The 26,484-nt window shown below is 59.1% G+C and overlaps 3 protein-coding genes across 7 annotated transcripts; 2 read left to right on the top strand and 1 right to left on the bottom strand.

Moving 5' to 3' along the window:
* Positions 1 to 602: 602 nt before the first annotated feature.
* Positions 603 to 6,707, bottom strand: Znf628 (zinc finger protein 628). Of its 5 annotated transcripts, XM_087200954.1 has the most exons (4): positions 6,501 to 6,707; positions 5,924 to 6,043; positions 4,032 to 4,188; positions 603 to 3,750 (listed from the first exon to the last, which is right to left on the bottom strand). In XM_087200954.1, the coding sequence occupies exon 4, from the start codon at positions 3,743 to 3,745 to the stop codon at positions 698 to 700; it is 3,048 nt and encodes a 1,015-aa protein (XP_087057080.1). In that variant the 5' UTR covers positions 3,746 to 3,750; positions 4,032 to 4,188; positions 5,924 to 6,043; positions 6,501 to 6,707; the 3' UTR covers positions 603 to 697. The 5 variants fall into 5 exon arrangements, with proteins under 5 accessions (XP_087057080.1, XP_021101448.1, XP_087057079.1 ...); XM_021245789.2 differs by lacking the exon at positions 5,924 to 6,043 and having other exon boundaries at positions 6,501 to 6,673; XM_087200953.1 differs by lacking the exon at positions 6,501 to 6,707 and having other exon boundaries at positions 5,924 to 6,492.
* Positions 6,708 to 11,406: 4,699 nt separating this feature from the next.
* On the top strand, positions 11,407 to 21,132 carry CUNH19orf85 (chromosome unknown C19orf85 homolog). The gene is made up of 2 exons (XM_021245801.2): positions 11,407 to 11,794; positions 20,233 to 21,132. Exons 1-2 carry the CDS (start codon positions 11,622 to 11,624, stop codon positions 20,687 to 20,689), a joined length of 630 nt encoding a protein of 209 aa, XP_021101460.2. The 5' UTR covers positions 11,407 to 11,621; the 3' UTR covers positions 20,690 to 21,132.
* A 55-nt stretch (positions 21,133 to 21,187) lies between these two features.
* On the top strand, positions 21,188 to 26,395 carry Isoc2 (isochorismatase domain containing 2). Its single transcript, XM_004866645.4, is given in 7 exon segments — positions 21,188 to 21,277; positions 23,983 to 24,122; positions 24,208 to 24,417; positions 24,530 to 24,600; positions 24,685 to 24,802; positions 25,994 to 26,056; positions 26,059 to 26,395. Coding segments are annotated over 6 exon segments (630 nt in total). The 5' UTR covers positions 21,188 to 21,277; positions 23,983 to 23,984; the 3' UTR covers positions 26,089 to 26,395.
* The last annotated feature ends 89 nt before the right edge of the window (positions 26,396 to 26,484 follow it).

The raw sequence follows: 26,484 nt of genomic DNA, 5'->3' as shown, positions 1-26,484 counted from the left end.
GCCAGGAGGGACCCACGCACGGCGCAGGCCCCCGCGCCGGGGCAACCTCTCCGGTCCCTGGAGCGGATGCACCGGGGAAAGGGCACCTGCGGGAGATGCCGGCGGGAGGAGAGGGTCGAGAGCGATACTTACCCGGCCCACGAAGGGGCTGCGCAGGTCCCCTCCCGACAGCGTCTAATTGCTAAGCGACTTGAGCACGGGGAAGTGGCGAAGCGGTGGGCTGAGTCTCCTTGGCGCCTGGACCTTTGCAGAGGGCTCGGAAGCCAGCCTCCGCGTCCATCCCCAGGGCCTCCACCCGACCCCCTTCCCTCAGGCGGGGAGTCCTTCGAGATAAGAATCTCCCCCTACTGGAGTTTCAGATTAGGGGAGGGCGTGGTGATTTAAGGCGAATAAGTGCGGATTCGGATTCCAGGGCCTTCCTGCTATAGTGACCACGATGTCACTCCCCCAAAGGACAGGGCAACTGACCCCCCCATGGAAGCGGGTGGCCCCAAGCCTCCACGCAAGGCATTTACAAGCCAGGAAGCAAGAACAGACTCCAACCTCCCGAGCGGGGGGCCATCCCATCACTGTGCCCGCTCCCCAAGAAAACAAAACAAGAGAACATTCTGGGTCTTTATTAGCAGGCTCCTTTCTGCTGGGCAGCCCCAGCCCGGCAAAGGCCATGAGTCGGAGCCTCCGTGTAGGGCGGGTCTCCTCAAAACGTGTGCACCAGCTGGACAGCGGGCAGCGTCTGCACGATCTGGATGGAGGGCAGGGCCTGCGGGCTCACAAGCCCAGGCGCGGTCCCTGCGGGGACCACCTGCACCATCTGGGGGGCAGTAGCCGCGGGTACCGCTGCCGCAGGGGCAGAGACTGGGCCAGGGGGCGGAGGGGCCAGGAGCTGCAGCGTGGCGGTGCCTCCCCCCACGCTGCGGTTTTCCAGCAGCTCGGCGGCAGGGGCGCTGCGGATGATGAGCAGTTTCTGTCCAGGAGGAGCTGAGGCAGGTGGCTCAGTCAGCCCAGTAGGAAGGGTTTCTACCTCCTGCACACACAGCCGTGTCTGCTCCCCATCCGCTCCGCTCAGCACCAGCACGCTCTGCAGCCCCTCGTCTGTCTGCAGCGTCTCAAAGACAACATCCTGCACCACACCCGCGCTGGCCTCGCCATCCCCGGCCTCTCCAGGACCTGGGGCCGCAAGCAGCTCCTCAGCTGCCTCGCTCTGGACCACCAGCAGGTTGGGGGCCTCGGTGGTCACTGCTCCTCCACTGGAATTGGACAGCTGGCCTGCCAAAGGCTGCAGCTGGACCGTGGTCACTTCCTGGGCCGGCTGGAGCTGGACCGTGGTCACTTCCTGGGCCGGCTGGAGCTGGACTGTGGTCACTTCCTGGGCCGGCTGGAGCTGGACCCCACTCACTTCCTGAGGCCCTGCATCCCCACTCCCTACATTCTGCAAGACAATGAGGCTCTGCCCTCCCCCACTGCCCCCTGCACCACCACCCCCCTGCACCCCCAGGCCGCCAGGCCCCGGTAGCCAAACCACTCCTGCACCCTGGCCAGCTTTTCCCAGAGCCCGAGGCCCCTGCCTCGCTGGTCCACCCCCAGCACCGGAGGGGGGCAGCAGGATAAGCTTAGGGGGAGCAGGTGGGGGCGGCGGGGTGGGGGGCTGGACACTGCTGGGGATCAGCTGGAGGCCCTGGGCGGTCTGCACCAGGAGAAATGTCTGGGAGTTGGGTGCTGCTGGGCCTGGGGGCGGGGCCTGGGCCGTGCCCCCCGCCACCTCGAGGGAAAGTGTGGCCTGGAGGTGGGGGAGCACGTGGACATCCTGGGTGGCCAGCGGGGCTGGGGCTGCGGCCAGCGGGGCCGGGGGCTGGGGGGCTGCAGCACCAGAGGCCGCCTGGGCCGGGGTGTGCGTCCTCATGTGCCGCTGCAGGTAGGCAGCCATGACGAAGCCGCGGCCGCAGATGGCACAGGTGAAGGGGCGCTCGGCTGAGTGCGTGCGCTGGTGCAGCAGCAGGTTGGATGAGTGCGTGAAGGTCTTGGGGCAGAGCGCACAGCGGAAGGGGCGCTCGCCCGTGTGCACGCGCTGGTGCTGCCGCAGGTTGGAGGTCTGTGCGAAGCTCTTGCCGCACACGCTGCATGCGTGAGGCCTCTCGCCCGTGTGGACATGCCGGTGGCGCCGCAGGCACGAGGTGTTGCGGAAGGCCTTGCCACATTCGCCGCAGGCGTAGGGCCGCTCGCCCGAGTGCAGACGCAGGTGGTACTGGTAGTGCGAGGACCACTTGAAGGTGAGGCCACACTGGCCGCAGGTGAAGGCGCGCAGGCCGGTGTGCACGCGCTGATGGATGGCCAGCAGCGACGAGCGCTTGAAGGCCTTGCCACACTCGCCACACTGGTAGGGCCGCTCGCCCGTGTGGTCCCGCAGGTGGTAGCGCAGCCCCGAGGAGCCCTTGAAGGCCTTGCCACACTCCGTGCACTTGTAGGGCCGCTCTGTGGAGGCCGGGGCAGGCAGCGGCGGAGCAGGCACGGCAGGGACCAGTGGCTCCTGGGGGCACGTGACCTCAGCGGCCTCAGCCTGCGGGGGCGGGCGCCCGGCCGCCGCCTCCTCCACATGGCTCTGCTGGTGCACCAGGAGGCTGGCCAGCTGCGGGAAGGCGCCGTCGCAGCTGCCGCAGCGGAAGGCCTGCCCACCGGCCGCCCTGTGGCTGTGCTGGTGGCGGGAGAGGCCGGCCACTGTGCGGAAGGACTTCCCGCAGGGCGGGCAGGCGAAGCCTGGGGCAGCGACCACGGCGGCCGGAGGGGGCTGCGGCAGGGGCAGAGGCAGCGGGGACAGCACCGCTGGGGGGTCGGGGGCGGCCGGCCCAGGGCAGGGCTGGTGCTCCAGGAGCAGCTCCTCGCTGCCGAAGCCCTGGTCGCAGCCATCGCAGCGCAGCACCAGCTCCACCGTGGTCTCCGCCGCCGCCAGGAAGAGCTCGGGCACCACCGGGGGCGGGCTGCGGGGCTGCTGCACGAAGGTCTCGGCCACCAGGCCCGGGCCCACCCCGCAGGGCTCGTGGGGCGTGGGCGTGGGCACGGTGCGGCCAGGAGAGTCAGAGGGCCCGTGCGTGCGCTGGTGCAGCAGCAGGTTGGACGAGTGCGTGAAGGTCTTGGGGCAGAGTGCGCAGCGGAAGGGGCGCTCGCCCGTGTGCACGCGCTGGTGCTGCCGCAGGTTGGTGCTCTGCGTGAAGCTCTTGCCGCACACGCCGCACGTGTAGGGCCGCTCGCCCGTGTGGACATGCCGGTGGCGCCGCAGGCTGGACGAGTTCTTGAAGGCCTTGGGGCAGTCCGGGCACGGGTAGGGCCGCTCGCCCGTGTGCTGCCGCAGGTGGTACTGGTAGTGCGATGACCACTTGAAGGCCAGGCCACACTGGCCGCAGGTGAAGGCGCGCAGGCCGGTGTGCACACTGCGGTGGATCTGCAGCAGCGATGAGCGCTTGAAGGCCTTGGGGCAGTCGGGGCACTGGTAGGGCCGCTCGCCCGTGTGGCCTCGCTGATGGTAGAGCAGTGCAGAGGAGCCCTTGAAGGCCTTGGGGCAGTCGGGGCACTTGTAGGGCCGCTCGCCAGTGTGCGTGCGCTGGTGATGCAGGAGCCTGGACGACCACCGGAAAGACTTGCCGCACTCCCCGCACTCATACTGGGCCGTGGTCGCGGGGGCCGCCGGCGCCAGCTTCTCCCCTGGCCCCTCGGTGGTGGAGGCAGGCACCATGTCTGCTTGGGAGCCGACCATCACACCTGGGGGCGGGGGTTCCAGGTCAGGCCACAGAGCCTGGGCCCTGGAGGGAGAGGGCCACCCCCTGGGTCCCCTTTGCTCAGGGAACCTGCTCAGGAGCGGGGCTTCCCAACCCCAGGTGTCCCCTGGGCCTGCAGGGCAGAGGGGTGTGGCCTGGGGTCACTTCCGGGTTTGAACAAAACTTGCCGCACACAGTCCAGCCGCCCCTCCAGAGGCCCCAGCGGTTCTGAGGAGGCTCGGCCTGGCCTTTCAGGCTGAGCTGCCTCCCTCTAAATGCACCCACCGCAGCTTCCTGTCCTCAGCACCTCCTCCCCTGCTGGGCGTGGCTGTGCACACTTATGATCCCGGCAATCAGGAGACTGAAGCAGGAGGATCTTGAGTTCAAGGCCAGCCTGGACTATTAGGGAGTTCAAGGGCAGCCTGGACTACACAGTGACACCCTGTCTCAAAAAACCAGAACACGTTTTGAATAAATATTTTTTAAAAGACCTTATTCCCAACTCCACCTCAACACTTGCTCACCACCACACCCTGAAGCAGTGGTCGTGGACCCATGGCACCCTGGCCACCGAGCACGCCAGTCACTGAGTAAAAGCTGTCAGAAGAGTGTTCTAACATTCCGGCCACGCCAGGGGCTCTCAACTGGCACAACTGCCCCCCACCCCAGGACAGCTGGTGACAGCTGGAAGCACTGCTTCTCTGCCAGCTAGAGAAGCAGGGCCACTGGTACCAGTGGGCAGAGGCCGGGATTCTTCCCACCATCGGTTCGGTGCATAGGACAGTCCCTCGGGGAGGACCTGGTCCAAACGGCTGAGAAACCTCACCACCTGCCCGGCCTGCCCGGGCCCAGGCCTCTGGCCTCCCCGCACATCCTGAACCTCCCAGGAGCTCTCCCGACAGGTTCCTCACCACACCCTCCCGCTAGGCCCCCATCTTCTCCAAGAAGGTGCTGGGTGTGGCCCATGCCAGTGATCCTAGCTACACTGGAGGCTGAGGCAGGAGGGAAAGTGTGAGCCCAGCTGGGGCAACTTGATAAGACCTTGTCTGAGAATAAAAAGTGCTGAGGATGTAGCTCGGTAATACAAAGCTTCCCACAATGCACCAGTCCCTGAGTGCAGTCCCCAGCACCAAAAACCAATCAACCAACCAAACAAACCAACCTACACTCCAGTCCCCAGGCAGCCACGGCTTTCCTTCTCTCTGCCTCTCTGGAGCAGAGCGGCTCTCAAGTGTCAACCTGCTCTTCCCACCCCAAACCACTCTGCCACTCTGCTGCCACTGCCCAGCATCCATAAGGGCGCCCACTTCAAACATAATGTGGCCAAACTCTAGGAGCAGTTTTCTGATCCTGTGCCTTCCTATCAAAAATTTAAAAACCTACTCAACCAGTCTTCTATGAAAACAGGGGGGCCATTCTTCCTCTGGCCAAGGGCCCTGCCTGCCTCGCCGCCTCCGCTCTCTGTATAATCAACCGTCAGGAGATCCCGGGGCTCCACAGGACTGCAGCCAGAAGCTGGGGCCTCGGTCATGCCTCCCCTGGGCAGCGGTGGTGTCTTCCTAACAGGTCGCCACGTCTCCACCCTGTCTGTTCCCTAAGGGACCCGTCAGGAGAGGACAGGGCATCACATTCCTCACTCCCAGGCCTCCTGAAGACCCCTCAAGGCTCAGCCTCTGCTTCCCAGAGCCCAATCATCCCTTCCTGCCTCCAAGCCCAGCAAGACAGGCTGTGCCACTCCCTCCACGTCCACGACCCCCCCCCCCCAGTCTTCCCTGAGAGCTGCATGGCCTTCGACTGCCTGCAGGGCCTCGAGCCCTTCCAACACTGCCTCCTCTCCCCCGACTTCACTTGCTCTCCATCGCGCTCATCACCATCCAAGTGCTACACAGCGAGGCATCTTGGCCTTGGGAGCGGACTCCTCTGTCCAAGGGTCCCCTGCTTTCCTGGTGTTGAGCGGCGACCCTGAACTCGACCCACACCCTCGCAGGTGTGGCAGCAGCCACAATGACCCTCGCCTAGGAAGCCTCCTACTCGCTCCTGCAGTGTCATCCCGGAGAACAGCACCGCCCCCAGGTGACAACCGCTACCACACAATGATTGCCTCTGCCTCCCCGGGCTAGAAGGCCAGCCCCACGCAAAGGCCTTGGTTTTGTTCCCTGTAGTGTCTCGGCCCCTACATAACGTCGGGCGTGGCGTGTGCGCTGGAAACGCTTCTGGAGGAAGGCAAGCTGCAGGTCTCGTCTGGACAGGGGTCTTTCCTTTAAAAGATGGGCGTCCCTTTCGGGTGCGAGCAGCTCCTTGAAAGACATTGATTATCCCAAGGGGCTGGTCTGCCTCTGAGAAGGGGTCATCGCCGTATACTCGGGACGCCCGCGCTCCGGAGTGGCGAGCCCATCCCCGCCTTGGAGCGGGCCGGCTGCCCCTCTAGGGGATGCGTCGGCCTCACACCATCTCCACCTCTGCAGCACAAAGATCCTGCAGTTTTCCCTTGGATGTCTGGGAAACTGGCACTGGCCTTCAATGGAATAACCCTCTTTTGGGGGGCAAGGCGCAAAGCTTTGTAAAATGGGAAGCCTGCCACGCCCTCGAAACGCAGTCCCTTGCCCTTTAAGAGGGTGGGGCCGATGCAGGCACAGAAATCGGAGGCGAATCAGCGGCCTCCCCTTTAAGGCGCCCCTTCCGGTTTCTCGCTTGCCGTTTCCCAAACTACTCCGCCCTCCGGCCCCTCCCCCCTCGCGCCCTCCGGTTTCTCACCTGCGGCCCCGGTTGGGGGGACCCGGGGGAGTCTCCGGGTATCGCCGCGGGGACCGATGGGAAGGCGGGCCGGCACGGCACCGCAGCAGCGGAGGCCGGGGAGGGGCGGGGGCGCGCACCCTCCCGGCGGCCCCGGCGCGAGGCACCCAACCTTTATCGGCGGCCGCTCGCGCACACAACCCCGACGCCGACGCCGCGTCATGACGCACGCACGCACGTGTGCCGCGCAGCCGGGCCCCGCCCCCGGCCCGCGGCCTGGAGGGTCGGGGGGCGTCTTGGGTTCCGCGTGGGCACTGCGGACGGCCCCAATCTCCTCGCCGACCGAGCACCCCCTTCCCGCAGCGCTTCCGAGCGAGCCCCGCCTAGCCGAGGTGACGGGTCTCGCTATGCAGTTCAGGCTGGCCTCCAACTCCCGGCGACCCTCCTGCCTTAGCCTCCCGAGCGCTGGGATTATAAGTCACTCAAATTGCAATCTTCAGCAATTTGGGGTTTTTTCTTTTTTTTGGTACCAGGGCTTGAACTCGGGTCCTTTCGCTTGCGCAGCAGGCGACGAAACCATTGAGCTAAATCCCCGGCCCCTGAAAATTGCAATCTTAACATTGTACTTTTAAGACAACTGCAGCTTCAACGCACAGTTACCCAGGACCCCAGTGCTTTTTTTCCCTTCCAGGCAACTCCAAAATTCCTAAGAGTCTCAAAAGATACAGCGAGCCTAAGTGGGCCCTGCCTTTCTCCTGTAAATTGGGCCTGAGCCGGTGCTTATCTTCCAGCACTGTAGATTGACCAGTTCCATCCGCAGGAAACGGTAGTTGCAATCGATTGAGTACCGTGTCTCTCAACTCCGAACTCCGGTGAATGTCTCGCATTCTAACCTAGCGGGCTACAGTCACCCGCGCAGACAGACCGAGTACTCACCCTAGGTGCTCCGCGTCGGGTCACCCCCGAACCATACCTATCCGAGTGCCTGTCCCGAGTGTGTGCTCCTTTGGTTCCACTTAAAGCTCCCTGTGCCCACCACTGCCTGCCACTGCCGTGTCCTGAAATGCGTTTCAGTGGGGAACGCGAGTGAGCCAGCTCCGTGTTTGGGGGAGGCCCGGGCTCCGGTCCTTTTCTCTGGGGACTTCCCATCTAGTGACAGTTACAGTCCCCAAAACGCGTTTTCTGCCTTGTCCCTTCCTCCCCGGCCGGTCCTACCCAGCCCTGCTGGAGTGAACTGAGCCCCGTGCGTGGGCCCCCGCTGCGCGCGCAGCCACATTTTTATTGGTGACAGCCGAGACCCGGTCTGTCCTTGCCACCCGAGTGACCCCAACAGCCAGCTTGGGGCCCGATCCGAGGAAGACAGCTGGGATTCCGGGGGTTTCCAATCCGCAACCGCCAGCCCCAGTTCCCTACCTGCCAGAGGAGGGCGGGACAGGGAGGGCCCCGGCTCCTTAGCATCCCCTAGGCTGGGGCCTTGAGCAGCTGCCCCGCACCTCAGAGGCTGGAGAGCGGCAGGAGGGACCGGGCCAGCCCTGGTCAGCTCTCTGAGCCCCGAGGGGTCTGGGCGTGGTGGGGGTGAGGGTGTGCTCCGCCCGCCGCTGCTCAGCCTTGGACTGCAGACTCCTCAGCCCGCCAGAGGCGTCGCCGGCCCCTCAGGCCCGAAAGTAAACTGGGAACGCAGGAGCGGCGGATAGGATCCTGTGAAATCAGTGAGGTGTCCTTTCCGGGCTGGGGGCGCTGGTGCCATCCGGGCCGGGCTCTGCCCTCAGGTTGCGCACAGGGAGAGCACACCGTTTTCAGTCCTGGCAGCAGACGTAGGGGTCCTGTCCCGGGTGAGGAACAATGAAACCAGACAGAGGACATAGGTTGCAAACAAGTTTATTTAAAAGATAGAAAGGAGGGCTGGGGAGTTAGCTCAGTGGTTCCAGTGCCTGCCTTGCAAGTGCAAGGTCCCAAGTTCAATCCCCGGTACCAAAAAATAATAATGAACTAAAAGATAGAAAGGTCAGGAAGTAAGAGACAGGGTCTCACTATGTAGCCCAGGCTGGCCTTGAACTTGTGGTGACCCTCCTGCCTCAGCCTCCTGAGTGCTGAGATTACAGGTTAGCACCACCATGCCCGGCTTGAAACTGCATACTTTTCTGGTCTGGTCACTGTAGTGTACACGCAGTGTCCAAGCAGGCCTCACATGCACTCCAGCCTGTCCCGGCTGGCCACACCGAGACGCTCCCTGACACCCACAGGACCCCTAGCAGATGTTGTGGGAAGATCTTGGGGGTGGCGACTCAGCAGACTCAGGTTGGGTCAAACTTGCAACCCTCCTGCCTCAGTCCCCCAGTGCTGGGATTACAGGGTGCGCCAACCCCTGTCTCGACTAGGTTTTCCCTGTGCACAGATTGATGCCCTTCCAGTGTAACGAAGCTCTCTTCACATTCTGTGGCCATAACGTTTGCAGTTCCAAGCACAAAGGCAAAACCAGTGCAATGTCTTTGTGTTTCCTCACGGTTTCAGGGATAGATTTGTTCTCGTGGCAATCTTAGCAACCTCAGTGCGCGACTCTTTCTTTTCTCCCTTACATTGTCGAAGGCCAAAGGCCTACAGTGTTAGCCTCTCCCAGCGGAGGCACCTTGGGCTTCTCTAGGACCTCCCCATGCTCAGCACCACTCCACTGAGCTGTAAATAAGGGCACAGAAGCAAGCACTTGGGTGACGCAGTGACACCGGATCTGACAGCCCAGGTGGCTGCCAGGTGAGAACCTGGGGCCGTACACAGGGCTGATGCACTCGCCTGACGCTGCTTGACGAAGACGCCAGCAGGCCTTGCCTGCTGGCAGGAGATTTCATCTCACAGCAGCGCACAGGGTTTAAAGCTGCCTCATTGTTGGCTTTCGGAGTCCCCCTGTATATTCGCAGTCCAAGGTTGGCCGCATGTGGCTGCAACTGTGCCAGAAGAGCACTCAGATGTGGCATCCATGCGCATCTATCGTTTTTGTTGGTTTTGTTTGGCAGCCCTGGTGACTGAGCCCAGGACCTTGACACCGAGTTACATCCCCAGCCGGTGCTGTTTTGTTTTTGTTTTGAGATAGTCTCACTAAGTTGTTAAGTAGCCAAAGCTAGGCTCAAACGTGCCATCCTCCTGCCTCTGCCTCCCCGAGTGCTGAGATTACAGGTGGGCACTGCCGCTGCCAGCTTCCATCCCCAGGTCCCTATCTGGATCCACCCGCTGATTGATACAGAGGACACTAACGGTCCTGGCTTTCCTGCTCTCTGGAGAACTCCGGCTAATGCAGGGAGACCACCCAGCCCTTTAAATGGGAGTCTAGAGGCCAGAGTGCTGCCACACCCCACACTCCCCAATGGCTTGAAGACAAGAGCCCCACAGATGCCCCTGTGCCAGGAGAGAACTCTGCCTCCTGAGCCTGGAAGAGCACTCTGACCTCAGGCCGGGCTGCAGCCGCAGCACCTCCTTCGGGCCTTTCTTTTGCTTGCTTAGGGTCCTGGGGATTGAACCCAGGGCCTTCACACTGAGCTACATCCTCAGCCCTTTTTTACTGAAACGAGATCTTGCTGAATTACTAATTGCCCAGAACTTGCAGTTCTCCTGCCTCAGCCTCCTGAGAGCTGAGATGACAGGTGTGTGCCATCACACGCAGGTCCCAGCAGATCCTGGCCTGCAGCCCCGTGAGACCCTGAGACAGGACAGCTGTCACTTCCTCAGAGAGGGCTTCCATCCACAACATGATAACAGTAATAAATGCAATCTAAGCATGGTGGCACAACCTGCCATCTCAGGAGGCCGAGGCAGGAGAATCACCTCAGGTTGGAGGCTAGCCTGAACTACATAGCTCAAGACCCTGTCTGGAAAAACCAAAAAATTTTTGAAAAATTAAAAAAAACCATTGCTGTTCAGTCCATGTTTGTTGAATAACCAAATCCAGCCTGCACGCTCCATGTGAGGGCTGGGATAGGAAAAGGGAGCCTGGGGAATACCTGCCAGCACCGGAAGTGCAGATCCTACTCAAACCGGCTGGAGACCTAGGGGCCCAGGGCCCAGGCCTCGCAGTACCGGGACTTGGGCGCCCCCTGGTGGAACCCGAGGCCCGCGGCTCAGCACCGCCCTGGGGAGCTAGCGGGCCGCAGGTGCTGCTCCAAGGATGGGGACCCAGTCAGGTCACCCGGGGCCGGCAGAGGTCGCACCCGGGCCACAGCAGCGACCCTTGGCCTGCCCAGGGCCCTGAACTCTGCCCTCCAGTCCTCCAGAAACCTGGGGTCCAAGCCCGAGATGCAAAGGGGGAGAAGCCGAGGACGGACACAGAGGGCGACAGTCAGGGACAATAAAGAAAGAAACCTGTGTTCCCAGCACTCTGGGAGGCCGAGGCAGGAGGATTGCAAGTTTGAGCCCAGCCTGGGCAGCTTAGTGACTTAACAGAGACCTTGCTTCAAAATTTAAAAATAAGCTGGGGGGTTAGCTCAGTGGCACCACACCTGCCTCACCAGCACAAGGTCCTGAGTTCGATCCCTGGTACCAGAAAAAAATTAAAAAATAAAAAGGGCTGGGGATGCTGCTCAGTGCAAAGGCCCTAGGTTCAATCCTCAGTACTGGACAAAGGAGAGAGAGGGAAATCCATTCTCCGTGTCCCACAAGCACCTTGGGGAACCTGGCCCTCCGCACCTTCTCCACCCTGCGTCGTTCCACTGCGTGAAGCTCAGGCTCTGGTGGTCGCCCCAAAGCCAGCCCTTCCTGCTGGCTGGGACCTTGGGCCTCAGCTTCCCCTAAAGGTCTGGGGACGGAGCAGAGGCGGATGGAGCAGGCAGGTCCGATATGGCCTGTGTAACCCCTCCCCTCCTAGGGCCGCCCCGCTCCCAGCCTGGCACCTGCCCTTCCGCAACGCCAATTAAGAGTGCTCGACATAATCGCTGCGGTTGACTGGGGCTGCCGGCCTCCCGAGAGCCTTTGTCCCTTAATTGGCCACCTCCAGGCGTATATCCCAGCTCCAGCTATGTGCTAATTGGCACCTGGCGCGTGGAGCCCCTCCGCCTCCTACAGCAGCCTCACCTGGCAGCCCAGGCCCCTCCGCGGTGCCCGCCCCAGGCTTTCGGGTGCATCCCGGCAGTGTCGGGAAGACACCGGAGCGCCCCAGCCATGCACCCTGGCGCCCCCGCCGGCCCAGGGGCCTCAGAGCCTGACCCGCTCGAGCTGTGCGCCTTCGTGAGCAGGGCGGCTGCTCACGTGCTGCGGGCCCTGCAGCCCCGGCGCGCCAGGCCCCCCAAGAGGAGGCCCAACCACCGGAGGTTCCTGCACAACCAGGTCTGCAGGTGAGAGCCGCGGGCACACCGGAGCCCCGCCCTTTACCAAACACCTACTGTGCATGGGAGCCCTGGGGGAGGGGGAGCAGGCGGGGCGGAGTGATCCTCAGACCAGCCCGAAAAGGCGAGCTCTCGGGCTCCAAGCCTGGGCTGCGGGTGAGGCCTGCAGGGGAGGGAGAGGCGCTGCTACCGCAGAGGGGTTTCCTGTGGGGGTGATGGCAGGTTCTGGAACTGAGGAGAGGTAGTGGTCGCCCGGCATTGCAAATATACTAACTGCACGCTTTAGAATGATGAATTTTATGTGCATTTTACTTCAATTTAAAAAATACTCTAGAGGCCGGGGATTTAGCTCAGTGGTTTCGTTGCCTGCTGCGCAAGCGCAAGGACCCGAGTTCGATCCCTGGTACAAAAAAACAAAACAAAACAAAAAAAAAACAACTCTAGAGACAGGCACACACCTGTATGTAATCCCAGTACTCAGGAGGCTGAGGCAGGAGGACGGCCCTGTGAAGCTTGTGCGAGCTGTGGCGAGGGGAGGCAAGAGGCAGGTGTAGGCTGGTGTCCGGAGAGGGGGAAGGAGCGCCAGGACCGGCCGCAGCGGGAGGAGGAAGCGCTGGCTCCGAGGAAGCAGCTGTTCTGGGCAGACTGCAGGGGCCGGTGGGAAGGGAGAGGTGCGGGGCAGGCAGGGCTGACGTGGGGGAGCCTTTCTCGCCCGCAAACACCCCCAGGGCGCTCCACCCAGGCTCCCCGCGCCCTGAGGCCCCGCAGGAGCCTCGGCATCCGGCCGCGGGGGGCACGCACTGTGCCCTCGCTGGGAGCCTGCAGGCCTCCGTCCTCGGGCTCTGCCCCAGTCTAGCCGCCCTGGCCCTGGCTCCCCTTGCCCGGGGCAGTGACCCACGCGGTTCCGGTTCCGGCGCGGTCACCTGCTAAGGCTCATCTGCTGCGGCGGCGGCATCTCTTCTCCCGGAGACCCCCAGGGGGGGCTCAGTCTTGGTCCCGTGATCAAGTGCAGAGATTCAGAGAGGATCGGCGATGGCCTGGGATGCACAGCGCCTGGGGGAGACGGCCCACTCTCGTCACTATGGTCCGTGCTGCCTGGATGCAGCTTCCCGGGAGGATGAGGACGCTCGTGGGGACGGTGACCGTGGCCCTGGTGCTGATGGTGGTGACAGACGTAGCTCACAATTACGCAGCGCTTACTGTGTGCCAGGAACTGTCCCAAGCACTTCCGTATTAAGCCATGAGTTAGTGCTTGCTTTCAGTGAGCATTAACTCATGACTCTCCCACACCAATCCTGAAAGGAAACTGAGGCACAGAGAGGTCAAGAGACAACGAACACGCCCTTTTCTCTAAATAGTCTGTCCCTCCCAGCCAGTTGAGAGCCCACCCCAGGAGGCTGGGACCAGACCTGAGTAAGGGAGCCCCTCCCACCTCCTCCCTGCCCCAGCGCCCGAGCCCCTCCCAGACGCCCTGCCGGCCACAGCCAAACCGCCTGCCTTGCGCAGGGACCCAGCCCCGTGCTGCCCGGCTAGCCCTCTCATCTCCTTGTGAGCCCCCTTCCCATCTCTGCCTCCGCCCTAGGCCACGGAGCCCCCGAGCGCCGTCCACCGCCCTGTAGAAAGGCCAGCGGCTGTCTGCACAGTGGTTCTCAGAAGCAGGCGCCCAGCCCTGGCAGCAGCAGTGTCTCAGCCTCTCCCGGGAACTTGCTAGAAAAACATGCGCTTGGGCCCAACCACAAACTAGGGCTCCAGCCAGGACCCCAGCTCCACCGGCCCTGCAGGGGATTCCTGCAGTCTGGGCCCCTCACTTGGGTTTTCCTGTTGATAGCATCGGGCATTTTTCCTTCATCTGTTCTTTTAAATAGCTTAAAATACATCACAGACATCTGGGTCTCAGTCCTAAACCCTAAAAGTCACCTGACTCAGTTGGTTCAAGTTAAGGCTCCTTCAAGGATCAGGCATTGGATTTGGTTGTTGGGACTCAAGTCTCTCTCCTCTCTCTCTCTCCCTCTGTCTCTGTAATTAAATGTCATTTGTAAAAGTTTTCCCTGGGTCACTAAAAGCATAGATATCTTCCTTGGAATAAAAAAAAATTGCTTTTATTTCTTGAGACAGTCTTGCTGAGTACTCCAGGCTGACTTGAACTCACTATGGAGCCCAGGCTGGTCTTGACCTTGCAGTATTCCTGCCTCAGCCTCCAGAGAGCTGGGATTATAGGCAGGTGCCACCACCCCAGTGTGACACAGTTTTAGAGCACTAGCTATCATTTGCTCATTGAAGACTCAAATATATTTTTTAATTGTGGTGAAATACACTTGCCCTGTGACTCGCCACTCTTAAGTGTAAGATCCGGTGGCCTTCCACACACCGTGCTTTGCAGCCTTCACCCAGCAGTCCCAGCACACCCCCCACCCACCCTGGGGGACCAGCGACTGCTTCCCCCCTCCAGGCATCTGCCCATCTGAGTATTTCATCCAAACAGAATCGGAGGTATTGGATATACTTCAAACCAGCTTTTTATGGAAGTTCAGCACAAAGCACACACACACACACACACACACACACACACACACACACACACACACACACACACACACACCAGCTCAAAGCTCAGCGGATTTCCCAGAGGGAACGCACTAGTGTAATCAACACCCAGACCCAAGAACAGACCCTAGCAGTCCTGCCTTCTCCCCACAGACCAGTGAAGACCGTTTTTGTCTCTGTTCCAACAGCTGGGATGGAACCCAGGGCTTCAGGCAAGCTGGGCAAGGGCTCCACCCTGGGGCTCCACACCCAGGCCTGTTCTCCCCGGGACTGGGAATCCAACCCAAGGCCTGGGCAGTGAGCTTCGTACGTATTATTTTGATACAGGGTTTTGCTAAGTTGCTTAAGTTGCATCCAGTGAGAAAGAACCAACCAGAGACCGATATTAAATCCACACAGGAGTTTACTACCGGCTGGGACCCGGTCTCCAGCCCCAACTGGGGGGAGACAAACAGGTTTTATACAGCTTTGAGGCCAGCAGTTTCTAGGCCCCACTATGGGATAGAACTAGCAAAGCAAGCGAAAGGTACAGAAGTGGACCGTCCTGCTGTTAGAACATTTGTAAAACAATAGTTGAGGCCCAGGGATTTAGCTCAGTGGTTTCCCCGACTGCTGTGCAAGTGCAAGGACCTGAGTTCGATCCCCGGTACCAAAACTAAAATAAATAGTTGAATAATTGTTATTTCTAAAGGGACTTTCAAAGGGGAGGAGGTTTCTAAGCTTCCTCCTTCTGAGTTCATCTAAAGGGCAGGCAGGTGGGTCAAGCAGCAATATGGAGTCTGTCTTGCTAACTAGGGTCTTTCATTCCCCACTGGTTCTTGTAACTTAATCAAATCTTTGATTCCTGTATTTATCTTTGAATTTTTTTGTAAATCTCATAATTTTGTCTCAACACCATCAGTTTAACTGTATCAACCCTCTGTCTAACATATTTAGTGAGAGCATTTATAATGCAAGGTCCCGCAAGCAAAAGCAGAAGTAACATAACTAAGGGGCCTGCTACAGCAGAAACTAGGGTAGTTAACCATTAGCATAGAAGCAACAGGTTTGTTTTTTTTTTTTTTTAGGGCTACACATAACCCTCTTTGTTTTATGAACAGGAGGTCATGTCCCCTTTGATTTTGCAGGACCATCTTAGCTAGGGAATCAACCTGGTTTTTTAAACTGGAGATCAAGTCTTTCAGGTGACCCAAATCTCTGGCTACTTGGTGGCTTAGGGCTTTAAAATTTGTGTCCTGAAGGATCAGGGAGGAAGTTCCAATAGCCGCTGACCTGGCTATTCCTAATCCCACCAGAATGGGCACTAAAATGGGGGCGGCCCGTTTACTCTTTTAGTGTTCAGTGGTTAATCCCAGTTGTTCGCGGCCCCCTTTTTTATTGTAATACAAGACTTGTGGAACAACATACATGGTGACACAAAATAAAGTGGCAGATTGGGTAGCCAAGACTGATTTGGGAATGTATTTTGTCAAGTCCTTGGTGCAAACAAACCAAGCATATCAGCACCAGGTCTCCTGGCTTGAAACCGTGGGGCTGGAACATCGCAAGCCTGTTCTCGAGCCTGTTGTATTGTAGCCTGGATCTCACTCTGAAGAATCTGTAAGGCTTGAAGAGACTGAAGTAAAGAGACACAAGAACTCTCTGTTATCTGTCCAAGGTTTAACTTAGGGGGGAGTGGCGGCGGCCTCCCATACAGGATTTCAAAAAGGGTAAACTTGTCACATATGGGGTACATCTAACGCTTAACAAGGCTAGAGGAAGCAGATTGGGCCACCTACCACCACTTTCTAGAACATATTCAGTCAGGGTTTCTTTCGGGGTCCTAGCTATCCTTTTTACTTGCCCTGAACTTTGTGGGCGATAGGCACAGTGTAACTTCCAATCGATATGTAGTGCCCTTGCCAACAATTTGGATATCTGTGATGTGCCGTGAAGGCAGGCCCATTGTCAGACCCCAGGTAATGAGGGATGCCAAATCGGGGAACTACCTCCTGGAGCAAAACCTTAGTCACTATGTTGGCTGATTCTCCATGAGTGGGGAAAGCTTCTACCCAACCTGAGTAGGTGCCAACCAATACCAATAAATATTTGAACCTACTGTTGGATTTTATTTCAGTGAAATCAAGTTCCCAATGTTCCCCTGGCTCTCTTCTCCATAGTCAATTACCTTCACTCCTTGGTCTTGCCTTGGCGTTTACCTGTGCACACACCTGACCCCTGGAACTGATGTCCTGGACCATAGAGGTCAGTCCTGGGACTGAAAACTTACAGCTCATTAGTCTTTTTAACTTTGATTCTCCCAGTTGAGTTAAGTGATGTAACTGATGAACAAGTTGTCGCCCCAGGGCTCAGGGGATACAAATTTGTTCATTTGTCCCTTTCCACCAGCCTGAGTCCAGTTTTGTAGCCCCTCGCTTCTGGTTTTCCTCTTCCTCTTCTGGGGCATATGTGGGCCTTTCTGGCAGGCAGCCAAAGGGTCGGATGGGCACAGTGTCTATTGGCCCCACTGGTTCTCTGGCCGCTCCTCAGGCCGCATCATGGGCCTCTCAGTTACCGCGGGCCTCAAAGCTGTCTCTTTTTTGGTGGCTTTTGTAATGAATAATGGCCAACGCCCTGGGTTCCCAAATTGCCTCCAATAAGGCCAAAATTTTTTTTTTGATAGTTTTCCCTTCTGATGCCAATAGCCCTCTCTGCCTGTAGATGTCGCCATGCACATGGGCAGTGGGAATGCACGCCGGCCATCAGTGTAGATGTTGACAGCCTTGTCTCGACCTAACCTCAGGGCTTGAGTTAAGGCTGTTAGTTCAGCCCTCTGCGTTGAAGCCCCCCAGCTTAATGCCTGTGTCCAGTGCACCTGTCCTCCTGGACTGACTACAGCCGCCCCCACGTACCTGACTCCATCTTCCACGAAGCTGTTTCCATCGGTGAAGAAGGTCTCATCTGGGCTTTGTGGGGGAACATCAGTCAGATCTGGGCGGTTGGTGGTGGAAGTTGTCAGAGTGTCCAGACAGTCATGGAGGGGCATGCGTATGAGTCAGAGTCCGGGAGTAAGGTGGCCGGATTGAGGGTCATTTCTCAGGCGAATTTGATGCATGGAGCATCCAGCAACAGGCCCTGGTACTGAGTCAGGTGAGCACTGGACAGCCATTGTTCTGGGGCTCCTCTCAGCAATGTTTCCACCGCATGGGGTGCGGTGATGATCAGGTTCTGTCCCAGGCTGAGCTTATCTGCCTCCTTGACCAGGAGGGCAATGCCTGCAACTGCTCTCAAACAGGTAGGCCAGCCACTTGCCACAGGATCAAGTCTTTTAGACAGGTAGGCCACAGGTCTGTTCCAAGGCCCTAATGCCCGGGCTAGCACTCCTTTGGCTGTGCCCCCTCGTTCAGCCACAAAGAACTGAAAGGGCTTGGTGACATCAGGTAGGGCCAGGGCTGGTGCTGACACTAAGGCTTTCTTTAAAGCCAAAAAGGCGGCTTTCTCTTTTTCTGTCTGGAGGGGCTGTCTCTTGTGCCTGGAGTGCAGCAATAGTGACTTTCCCCAGTTTCTTGGCTAGGACTTCCTTGGGAGCATCACGGTTATCATAAATTTTCTGGGCTATGCTCAGGAGTTCAGTCCTATTCTTTCCCTCAAATACCTCCAATTTCTGTAATTTTTTTTTCTAATGCCTGGGGCTGACTGGGAAACAAAGGCCAGATTTAAAGCTGCTGCACTTTCAGGAGCCTCTGGGTCAATAGGAGTGAAAACTCTATAGGCTTCCAAGAGTCTCTCTAAAAACGCAGCCGGAGACTCCGTTTTTTCCTGGTGAACCTCACTTACCTTACTCAAATTAGTGGGCTTTTTGGCAGCTGCCTGGAGTCCCCCTAATAAGTGCTGGTGGTAGGTCCCCAGCCTCCTCTTACCGTCATCATCATTGGGGTCCCATTCGGGGTGTCACGATGGAACTACTGTTTCAGCCTTGGCTGAATGCCCCGGAGTTCCAGGAGTGACGCCAGGGTTTGGCCCCAGGGCCTCTTTGACTGTCTGTTGATAAATGCGGTCCGCTCCTCAGTGGTGAACAGGATCTGTAAAAGCTGCTGACAATCCCAGGCTGGCTGATGGGTATGAAAAACAGACTCAAGAAGAGATTAATGCCTGAGGTTTTTCAGAGAAGGGGGGATTTTGATGTTTCCAATTGTAAAGATCACTAGTTGTAAAAGGGACATAAACCAATCCTCCCCGGGCTCTGTCTGTTTTAAAGGAAAAAGGGAGGAGGAAGATGGGGCTGATGGACCGTAGTCCTGTCCCGATCGAGTGCCAAAGGTCGATCGAGACCTTTGGGGCCCCGACTCCTGTAACCACATTCCAAACCTTGCGAGCAATGTGCATAGAGTAAGTTCCCACCGGGGCCCAACTGACTCTGAAACTTGGCCATTCTGATTGACACAGAGTTTGCAATTTGCCTTTAGAAAATTTCATGCCATATTCTTCTTCCCTGTCTGTGGAATAAATTTTTCTGAAGTTATTCAAAACACAATCAAGTGGAGTTCCTTCTGTGGACTGTGAGGAACCCATAATTTTAGGCTGTGAAAATGCAAAAGGCACACAGAGCAAGCAGACAGACAACAATAAACAGACAAAGACAAACTTTGGCCAAGTAAAACCTCTGGGGCCGAATGGATATGGACCCCACCCAGGGAGTCGCTCTTCTGAGGACTCCCACCCAGTGAGTCTGCTCACTGTCTCGAAGAGACTCTAGGTAGGGGAACCTGTGCCGCGGCCAGCTTCCTCCTACCTACCCACAGTGCACTAAGAATCATTCATTTCTTAACCTCTAGAGGCTTTCCTGATAAACTCTTTCGGGTCGGTTGATCAGCGATAGGGCCCTACTGGAACCGGCCTACCCGGAGCCCCGGAATACCATCAGGGTGGCTTAGCCCCAGAATACCGTCAGGGTGGCCTCTCCTTCCGCAGACCGGTGTCCAGAGGGGCCAAACACCGCTGATGTCCGATCCTGGTCTCTCCTAAAAAGAAACAATGGCTCCAAGATAATAAGCTCCAGAGCAGCTGGCTATCTCGCTGGGGCCTCCAAGAATGTTACACCCAGTGAGAGAGAACCAACCAGAGACCGATATTAAATCCACACAGGAGTTTATTACCAGCCGGGACCCGAGCTGAGCATCGGACTCGAGTCCCAACTGGGGGAGATTAACATATTTTATACACCTTTGAGGCCAGCAGTTTCTAGGCCCCCCTATGGGATAGCAAAGCAAGCAAAAGGTACAGAAGCGGAACATCCTGATGTTACAACATTTGTAAAACAACAGTTGATTGTTATTTCTAAAGCGACTTTCTAAGGGGAGGGGGTTTCTAAGCTTCTTCCTTCTGAGTTCATGTAAAGGGCAGGCAGGTGGGTCCAGCAGCAATGTGGAGTCTGTCTTGCTAACTAGGGTCCTTCAGCTTAGACTGGCCTTAAACTTTTGATCCTCTTGCCTCAGCCTCCTGAAGGCTGGGATCACAGGTGTGCACCACCATGTTTGAACAACTTTATGTGAATAGATCACAAAGCACTGCTGTGTCCCTTGTTGCCCTCACTCAACTCTGAGCTTGTGTGTGATTTTCCTGGGGTCGGGGAGCGTAGACAACAGAAATGTGCTGGGTGGGGTTATAATCTAGAGTCAAAAATGTACCTAGTGCTGGACTGGATGAGCTGCCTTGGGCAGTCCACAACCCCTACACATGTTCAGAGCTCCCCTATGTACTGAGTGAGAAACAGTAAATTGTCAGACTTAAGAAAATGGGGCCCGGGGCAGAGAGATCAGCATGAAGAAGAAACACGGGAATGGAAAGGAGGGACGAGTCTCCTGCAGCGACAGGGTGGAGGCGAGTCCCTTTGCTGCCACCAGCTGACACCCATCTCTTTGCAGGCAATTCACCAAGATCGAGGCGGCCACCCAGCGCCTGGCCCTGTCCATCCTATCCCAGGAGGCACCTGCCCGGAGACCGCTGCCCCGAAGGCGACCCCCGCCGCCCCTGTCCCCCTTCCTAGGGGTGGCCTGTGCCGTGGCCCCCAGGGAGATGCCCCACACCGGCCGGGGCCTGAGCGTGGCTGCCCTGGACACCTCCCCGCTAGACCTGATTGATGACATTGCGCTGCCCACAGAGCGTCCCCTGGCGCCCCCGGACGCCCTGACTGCGGAGGCCGCCCCGCTGGGCTTGGATCTGGGCTCGGGGCGCCCGAAGCAGCCGGCACTGACGCAGGCTCCGCCTCGCTCCGGTGCTCTGGCCCCCGGCCCAGAGGCCCTGGGGGGAGGCGCCGAGCCCGGAGCCCTGCCCTGGGGCTGGGTGGGCGAGTGGGGTCCGGGAGGACTGGGGGCCCCGTGACGCCCAGCGCAAGCCAGGAAGCCCGGATCGCCCGCTCGCGCCTGGGAAGTGACTCGCGCCCGCCTTCTGTCCTTCCTCCCGGAGGAAATAAAAGCAGCGCCCAGCGAGGCCTTCGGACCAGGGCGGCCAGGGAGTCAGATTCCACGCCGTCGCGCCCGTAGGCGTTCCGGGAAAGTGCCTGGGTGTCCTTGCGAGCCCCAGGTCTGCCCCTACCGGGCCCTGGGATCGGGTGACCTGGGCGGTGTGGGCTCGGCAGCGTCCGCGCTCCCGCTGTCACCTGCGTTCTCAGACGACGACGCCCCGCCCCCTACCCGCCACTCACGCCTCCTCGGCTCTCCATTGGTCCTACGTGAGGCCATCCCGCCCCACCTCACTTTAGGCCAATTACGTCTCGGGACTGACAGCCTTCGGGCACCACCCCTCGCGTGGCACAGCAGAGGCGCGTGCGGATTGGCCGGGATGGAGGGGCGGGCAGTGCGAGGCGAGCGCCAATTGGCGGCTCCGCCCCGCCGACCAAGGGTGCAGACGCCCCTAAACGGTGACCCTGCCGAGACGGCTGGGGCCGCCCGGCGAGAACTGGCACTTCCGGTGAGTCCCGCTTGCTGCGCGCGCTGCGAGGGACCGGCGGTCCCGCCATGCAGGTGGGGAACCGAGGCTGTACGACGCCCCCACCCCGACCTCCCGGGTGGCGGCCGCGCCCGCGAGTCCCGAGAAGGCTGCGTGTCGGGCACGCGCTGGAACCTCGCTTCTCTGAGGAGAAGCTGAGGTTCACACGCGGTGGAACTTGTCCGAGCCAGCAAGTCCAGGGCCAGGGCTGGGTCCCCCAGGCCCGCTCCGGCCTCGAAGGCTCCTTCCTGCGCCTCCCTCTCCCTCTGGCCCAGGGTCACCCTCGTCTGGACCTGTCACCTCATGTTGGTCTGGCTGGGCTCCGACCTTATGTAAATTTTGCTTTTTTATTTTATTTTTCAGTACTAGGGATTGAACCCAGGGCCTCACTCACACCTGAACTACATCCTAGCCCTTTTTAGTTTTTATTTTGAGACAGGGTCTCACTAAGTCATTAAATTAGCCAGGCTGGGTTCCAATTTGCAACCCTCCTACCTCAGCTGCCCATAGCGCTGGGAGGACAGGCGTGCGCCATCAGACCTTGCTCCCACGTGCCCTCTTTTCTGGCACAAATGGAAGCATTCTGTACACACTGCTCCTTGTCCCTTCACTTGCTGTGAACACTTGTCTCTACTGCTAGCTACTTAAAGAGCCTGCTTGTCCTTGTTCCTGCTGCAAAGAGCTCTGGATTCATCCCCTGCACAGAAAATAATAAAAAGGGGGTCAACTGTACCGACATAAACCACCTGTTGGTTTTGAAAGTTGGTGTTGTCACAAGTAGAACACATTCTCTATGGCAGCTGTATTGCGTTTTGTCTTGTTTTGGTTTTTTCCCCCGGTACCGGGGATCAACCTCAGGACCTTGAGCTTGTGAGGCAGGCACAGCGCCACTGAGCTAAATCCCCGGGCGTGTATGGTGTCTTAATAATAAACACCTGTGTACTCACCGCCCTGCTTGGAAAGAGAACCAGCAGTTCTTTGCTGCTTCCGGTGGTCTTGCAGCAGGAGCTGTAAGGCCCGGCTGCACACAGGGTTGGGGGAGCTACAGAGAAGCCCAGCTGCCGCCCCTGCTGTGCACCCTCGGGGACCCACGGCACAGGCCTCTGAGGAGTCATGCTGGGTCCCGCCAGAGCTGTGGTGAATCACAGCCCTGCTGGACCTGAGCTTCCTCCTTTGGAGGACAGCTGGGCAGGTGGCCTCACCAGGCCCAGCCCTTCTTTTGGGGGGCTCTGTTTTTCTTCTTTTGTGATAAAATATATATAACAAAACTTGCTCTCCTGGGCGGGGCGGTGCTGCACCATTGTAAACCCAGCACTCTGGAGGGCCAAGGCAAAGGACCCCAAGTTCAAGCTCAGCCTGAGCACATTAGTGAGACCCTATCTCAAAATAAATAAAATAAGGGCTGGAGCTGTAGCTCAGTGTGAAGGCCCTGAGTTCGATCCCCAGTATGCCAGCATTAAAACCAAACTGACTCTGGGCCGGGGATTTAGCACAGTGGTTTCACTGCCTGCCTCGAAAGCCCAAGGTCCTGAGTTCAATCCCTGGTACTAAAAACAAACAAACAAACAAACTGATTCTTCATGTGCTTTGGGGTTGCTGGCGGTGGAACCCACCCTAACACACACCAGACCAGACGGGCGAGCCACACTGAGCTGTGTCCCAGTAGGAAGACCAGCGAGTGACCACTTAAAAATGGACAGCTTGGGGGCTGGGGATTTAGCTCAGTGGTTTCGCCACTTGCTGTGCAAGCGCAAGGACCTGAGTTCGATCCCTGGTACCAAAAAAAAAAAAAAGTGCACAGCTGCCGGGGATGTAACTCAGCGGTGCTGCCACCTGCCTGGCAAGCACAAGGTCCCAAGTTCGATCCCCCGTGCCCAAACAAACAAAACAGTGCACAGCTAAGTGACGTTCAGTATGCTGGCGGCATTGTGCAACCCTCACTTCTGGCCAGGCCCAGCACATTTTCGTCGCCCGAGTGGCAATCCTGTATCCATTAAGGCACCCAGATTTTTCCTGCCCAGTCCCAGCCACCTGCTCCCCTGCCTTCTGCCTCTGGATCGCCCATCCAGGGCATTTCCTACAAACACTGGGACCCTGTGTGGCCTGTCACTGGCCTCTCTCCCAGAGAGATGTTTTGGGGTCCACTCTTATGCAGCTGAGTGACCCCTTTCCTTCAGCCACTGCTTCAGTGAGGAAACTGAGGCTGCATAGCAGCCACATGGGGAGTTGGGCAGAAAGGCTCTAAGGCCCTGGGCTCCCAGGCACTGCAGGAGGGGATCCTGTTGAGGGGGGCCAGCTCTTTCTCCCAGGGGTCACATCCCAGCTCCCTGGCCAAGTCTGTCACTGCTTGGGCCTCAGTTTGCCCTGGGGTGTGTGAGTTGCACTCACTTTAGGAGAGCAGGGTGGGGCCTGGCCACCCAACACTCCACTTAGGGGCAGAGAGACCCTGAGCTTGCACACCTAGTGACACTACGTTTCCAAGGACAAGGCCAGCAGCCAGGGGGCGACCCTAGGCCTGGGTGGACACAGAACCATCCAGGGAGGTGGCTTCCTGCTGAAGAGGCAGGAAGAAGAGAGGAGCAGGTGGGGGGACAAAGGAGCAGAGGCTGCAGGGGGCACGGACACCGGCTGGCCCCACCAGGAATGCCTTGTCCCCCTGAACCTGGCAACTCTCCTCTCCATCCCAGAAATGGCAGCAGCCAGGCCGGGCCTGGGCCGAATCCTCCCAGGATCGTCCATCCTATTCCTGTGCGACATGCAGGAGAAGTTCCGCCACAGCATCGCGTACTTCCCGGAGGTGGTGGCCGTGGCCGCACGGATGCTCAGGGTAAGGGCAGCCCCTCAGACCCAGGCTCCAGGTCCAGGTGCAGGTCCACCCTCAGCCCTGGCCTTTGTCCCTCTCCCCTGCGCAGGCATCCCGGCTTCTGGAGGTCCCAGCTGTGCTGACGGAGCAATATCCCCAAGGCCTGGGCCCCACGGTTCCAGAGCTGGGTGCTGAGGGCCTCCCAGCCCTGAGTAAAACCTGCTTCAGCATGGTGCCTGCCGTGCAGCAGGAGCTGGACAGCCGGCCCCAGCTTCAGTCCGTGCTGCTCTGCGGCATCGAGGCGCAGGCCTGCATCCTGGTGAGGTCTTCCTGCCCCTGCTCGGCTGGGGCCCCTCCCTCCTGACCTGGGCCCACCTTCCTGGGCCAGTCTGACCCTCACCGGCACCTGTTTCTCACCCTCTCTGCCCCAGAACACAGCTCTCGACCTGCTGGACAGGGGACTGCAGGTCCACGTCGTGGTGGACGCCTGCTCCTCTCGAAGGTGAGGGCCCTGGGGCCCAGGCTGTGGGGCAAGGTGTGGTGTCCTTGTCAGCAGCACCGACACCTTGCCCCCTTGTCTATGCAGCCAGGTGGACAGGCTGGTGGCGCTGGGCCGCATGCGGCAGAGCGGTGCCTTCCTCTCCACCAGCGAGGGGCTCATTCTGCAGCTTGTGGGTGACGCCTCCCATCCCCGGTTCAAGGAGGTGAGGGCCCCTGTTCCCCTACTGGGTCCCAGGAGCTAAGTCCTAAGGGTCCTCACCCACTACCACCATAAGTGGGGTGACTACGAGACTGCAGGGAAAGATCATGCAGTGTGAACTGGGGTGTCGGGTGCAGGGTAGGGGTGTGCCGTGTGCTCTGGGAGGGCCAGCCAGGCCCCACCCGTGTCCCCTGGGCCTTTCCACTGCCCATGCTGGTGTCCCCTTGACTGTCTCGTGGCCCCCTCTAGAGTGGCCTTCCGGCTCCAGGGACAGACCAGGCCTAGGCCCCCGCTGCAGCCCTTGGCCCAAGGATGAAGGGGAAGCACAGGGACTGAACGTTCCCCTTCCTCCCCTGCCCTCCCTTCCCTGTCTGTTCTGCTGAGCACTCACTGGGCACCTAGGGTGTCCCAGTCACATGGTTCACTGAAGGCAGCTGTGCAGCCAGGCCTCCCAGAGTTGGCCTTACAGTGTGGAGACAAAAAGCCACCCCACAGTCAGGCACACACTGGCCTGGAGCCAGTGAAGAGGAACAGGGGGAGCAGCCCTTAGTTTCAAGTTCCCGGAGGAGGGAGCCGTGAGAGGGGCAAAGGCCAGGAGGTGGCCCATGCTTGGCTTGGGAGGAGCCGAGCCAGAGCCACAAACTGGCAAAGATCAGGGTGTTTGGCAATGGGCAGCCACTGGGCTTTGGCACAGAGACACCAGCCACGGTCGGATCACAGTTTACAAAGCAGGAGGAGAGGAGGGGTCCAGCTCCAGCTGGGATGAAGGAGGCTGCCTGAGGCACCCAGCCAGCAGTGCTGGGGCCTTTTCCAGGGGCGTGGGGCGAGGCAGTGGGGTCTGGTACTGGAGATGAACGCAGCAGCGGGGCTTCTGGATGGATGAGGTGTGGCTGGCCGATGGTGCTCAGCTAAGGCACAGCTGGTTGAATGAGCCCGGAGTCCAGGGACCAAGGCTGAACTGGATCTGGGAGGTGAAGGCCCAAAAGTGATGGACTGGGAAGGTGTGGACGGAGAGCAGAACAAGATGGCAGGGCCAGGAAGGGAGCCCGGCAGGTGTGATGAAAACAAGGCCCCAAGGACACTCAGGAAATGAGGCTGCTGATGAGGTCAGGGAGATGAAAATGGGGGCTGTCCCGGGAACTGGGCCCCCAACTCCTCTGACCCACCTCCCACCCCACCTCCACTCCCCTTGCAGATCCAGAAGATCATTAAGGAGCCCGCTCCGGACAGCGGGCTGCTGGGTCTCTTCCAAGGCCAGAAGCCCCTCTTCTGATGAACTCAGGACCCTGACTTGAGGGGAGACCACCCTCCTGTCACCTCGACCTCGGTGGAAGCACTTTTCCCCCCATCCCTGGATCCCAAGAGTGGTGCGGTCCACCCGGAGTCCCGCCCTCGGGGGGGGGAGGCGTGGTTCTGTCGTCCCATTGGGCAGCTGCTCCCGGAAATGCAAATAAGACTCCTGGGGGCTGGGCGGGAATTGGCTGAGAGCAAGGTGGAGGCGGGGCTCGGGCGCCGGGCCACTTCATGGGGCGGGGAGGGAAGGGGAAAGTGTCACCGACTGTGGGAACCGCACTCGTGGAATAAATATTGATGTGGCTCTGGACCGAACCATTATTGGGTTTGGGGGTGTGCCGGGGGCCGCGGGCGGGAGAAAGAGGGGTCCCTGGCAGGTGGGGAGGGGGAGGT

This window comes from Heterocephalus glaber, unplaced genomic scaffold (assembly GCF_053883595.1).
Source record: "Heterocephalus glaber isolate CG9 unplaced genomic scaffold, H.glaber_assembly_v1.0 deba00001745, whole genome shotgun sequence".
Classification (NCBI taxonomy): Eukaryota; Metazoa; Chordata; class Mammalia; order Rodentia; family Bathyergidae; genus Heterocephalus; species Heterocephalus glaber.
This window is presented reverse-complemented; position numbering and strand designations above follow the sequence as displayed.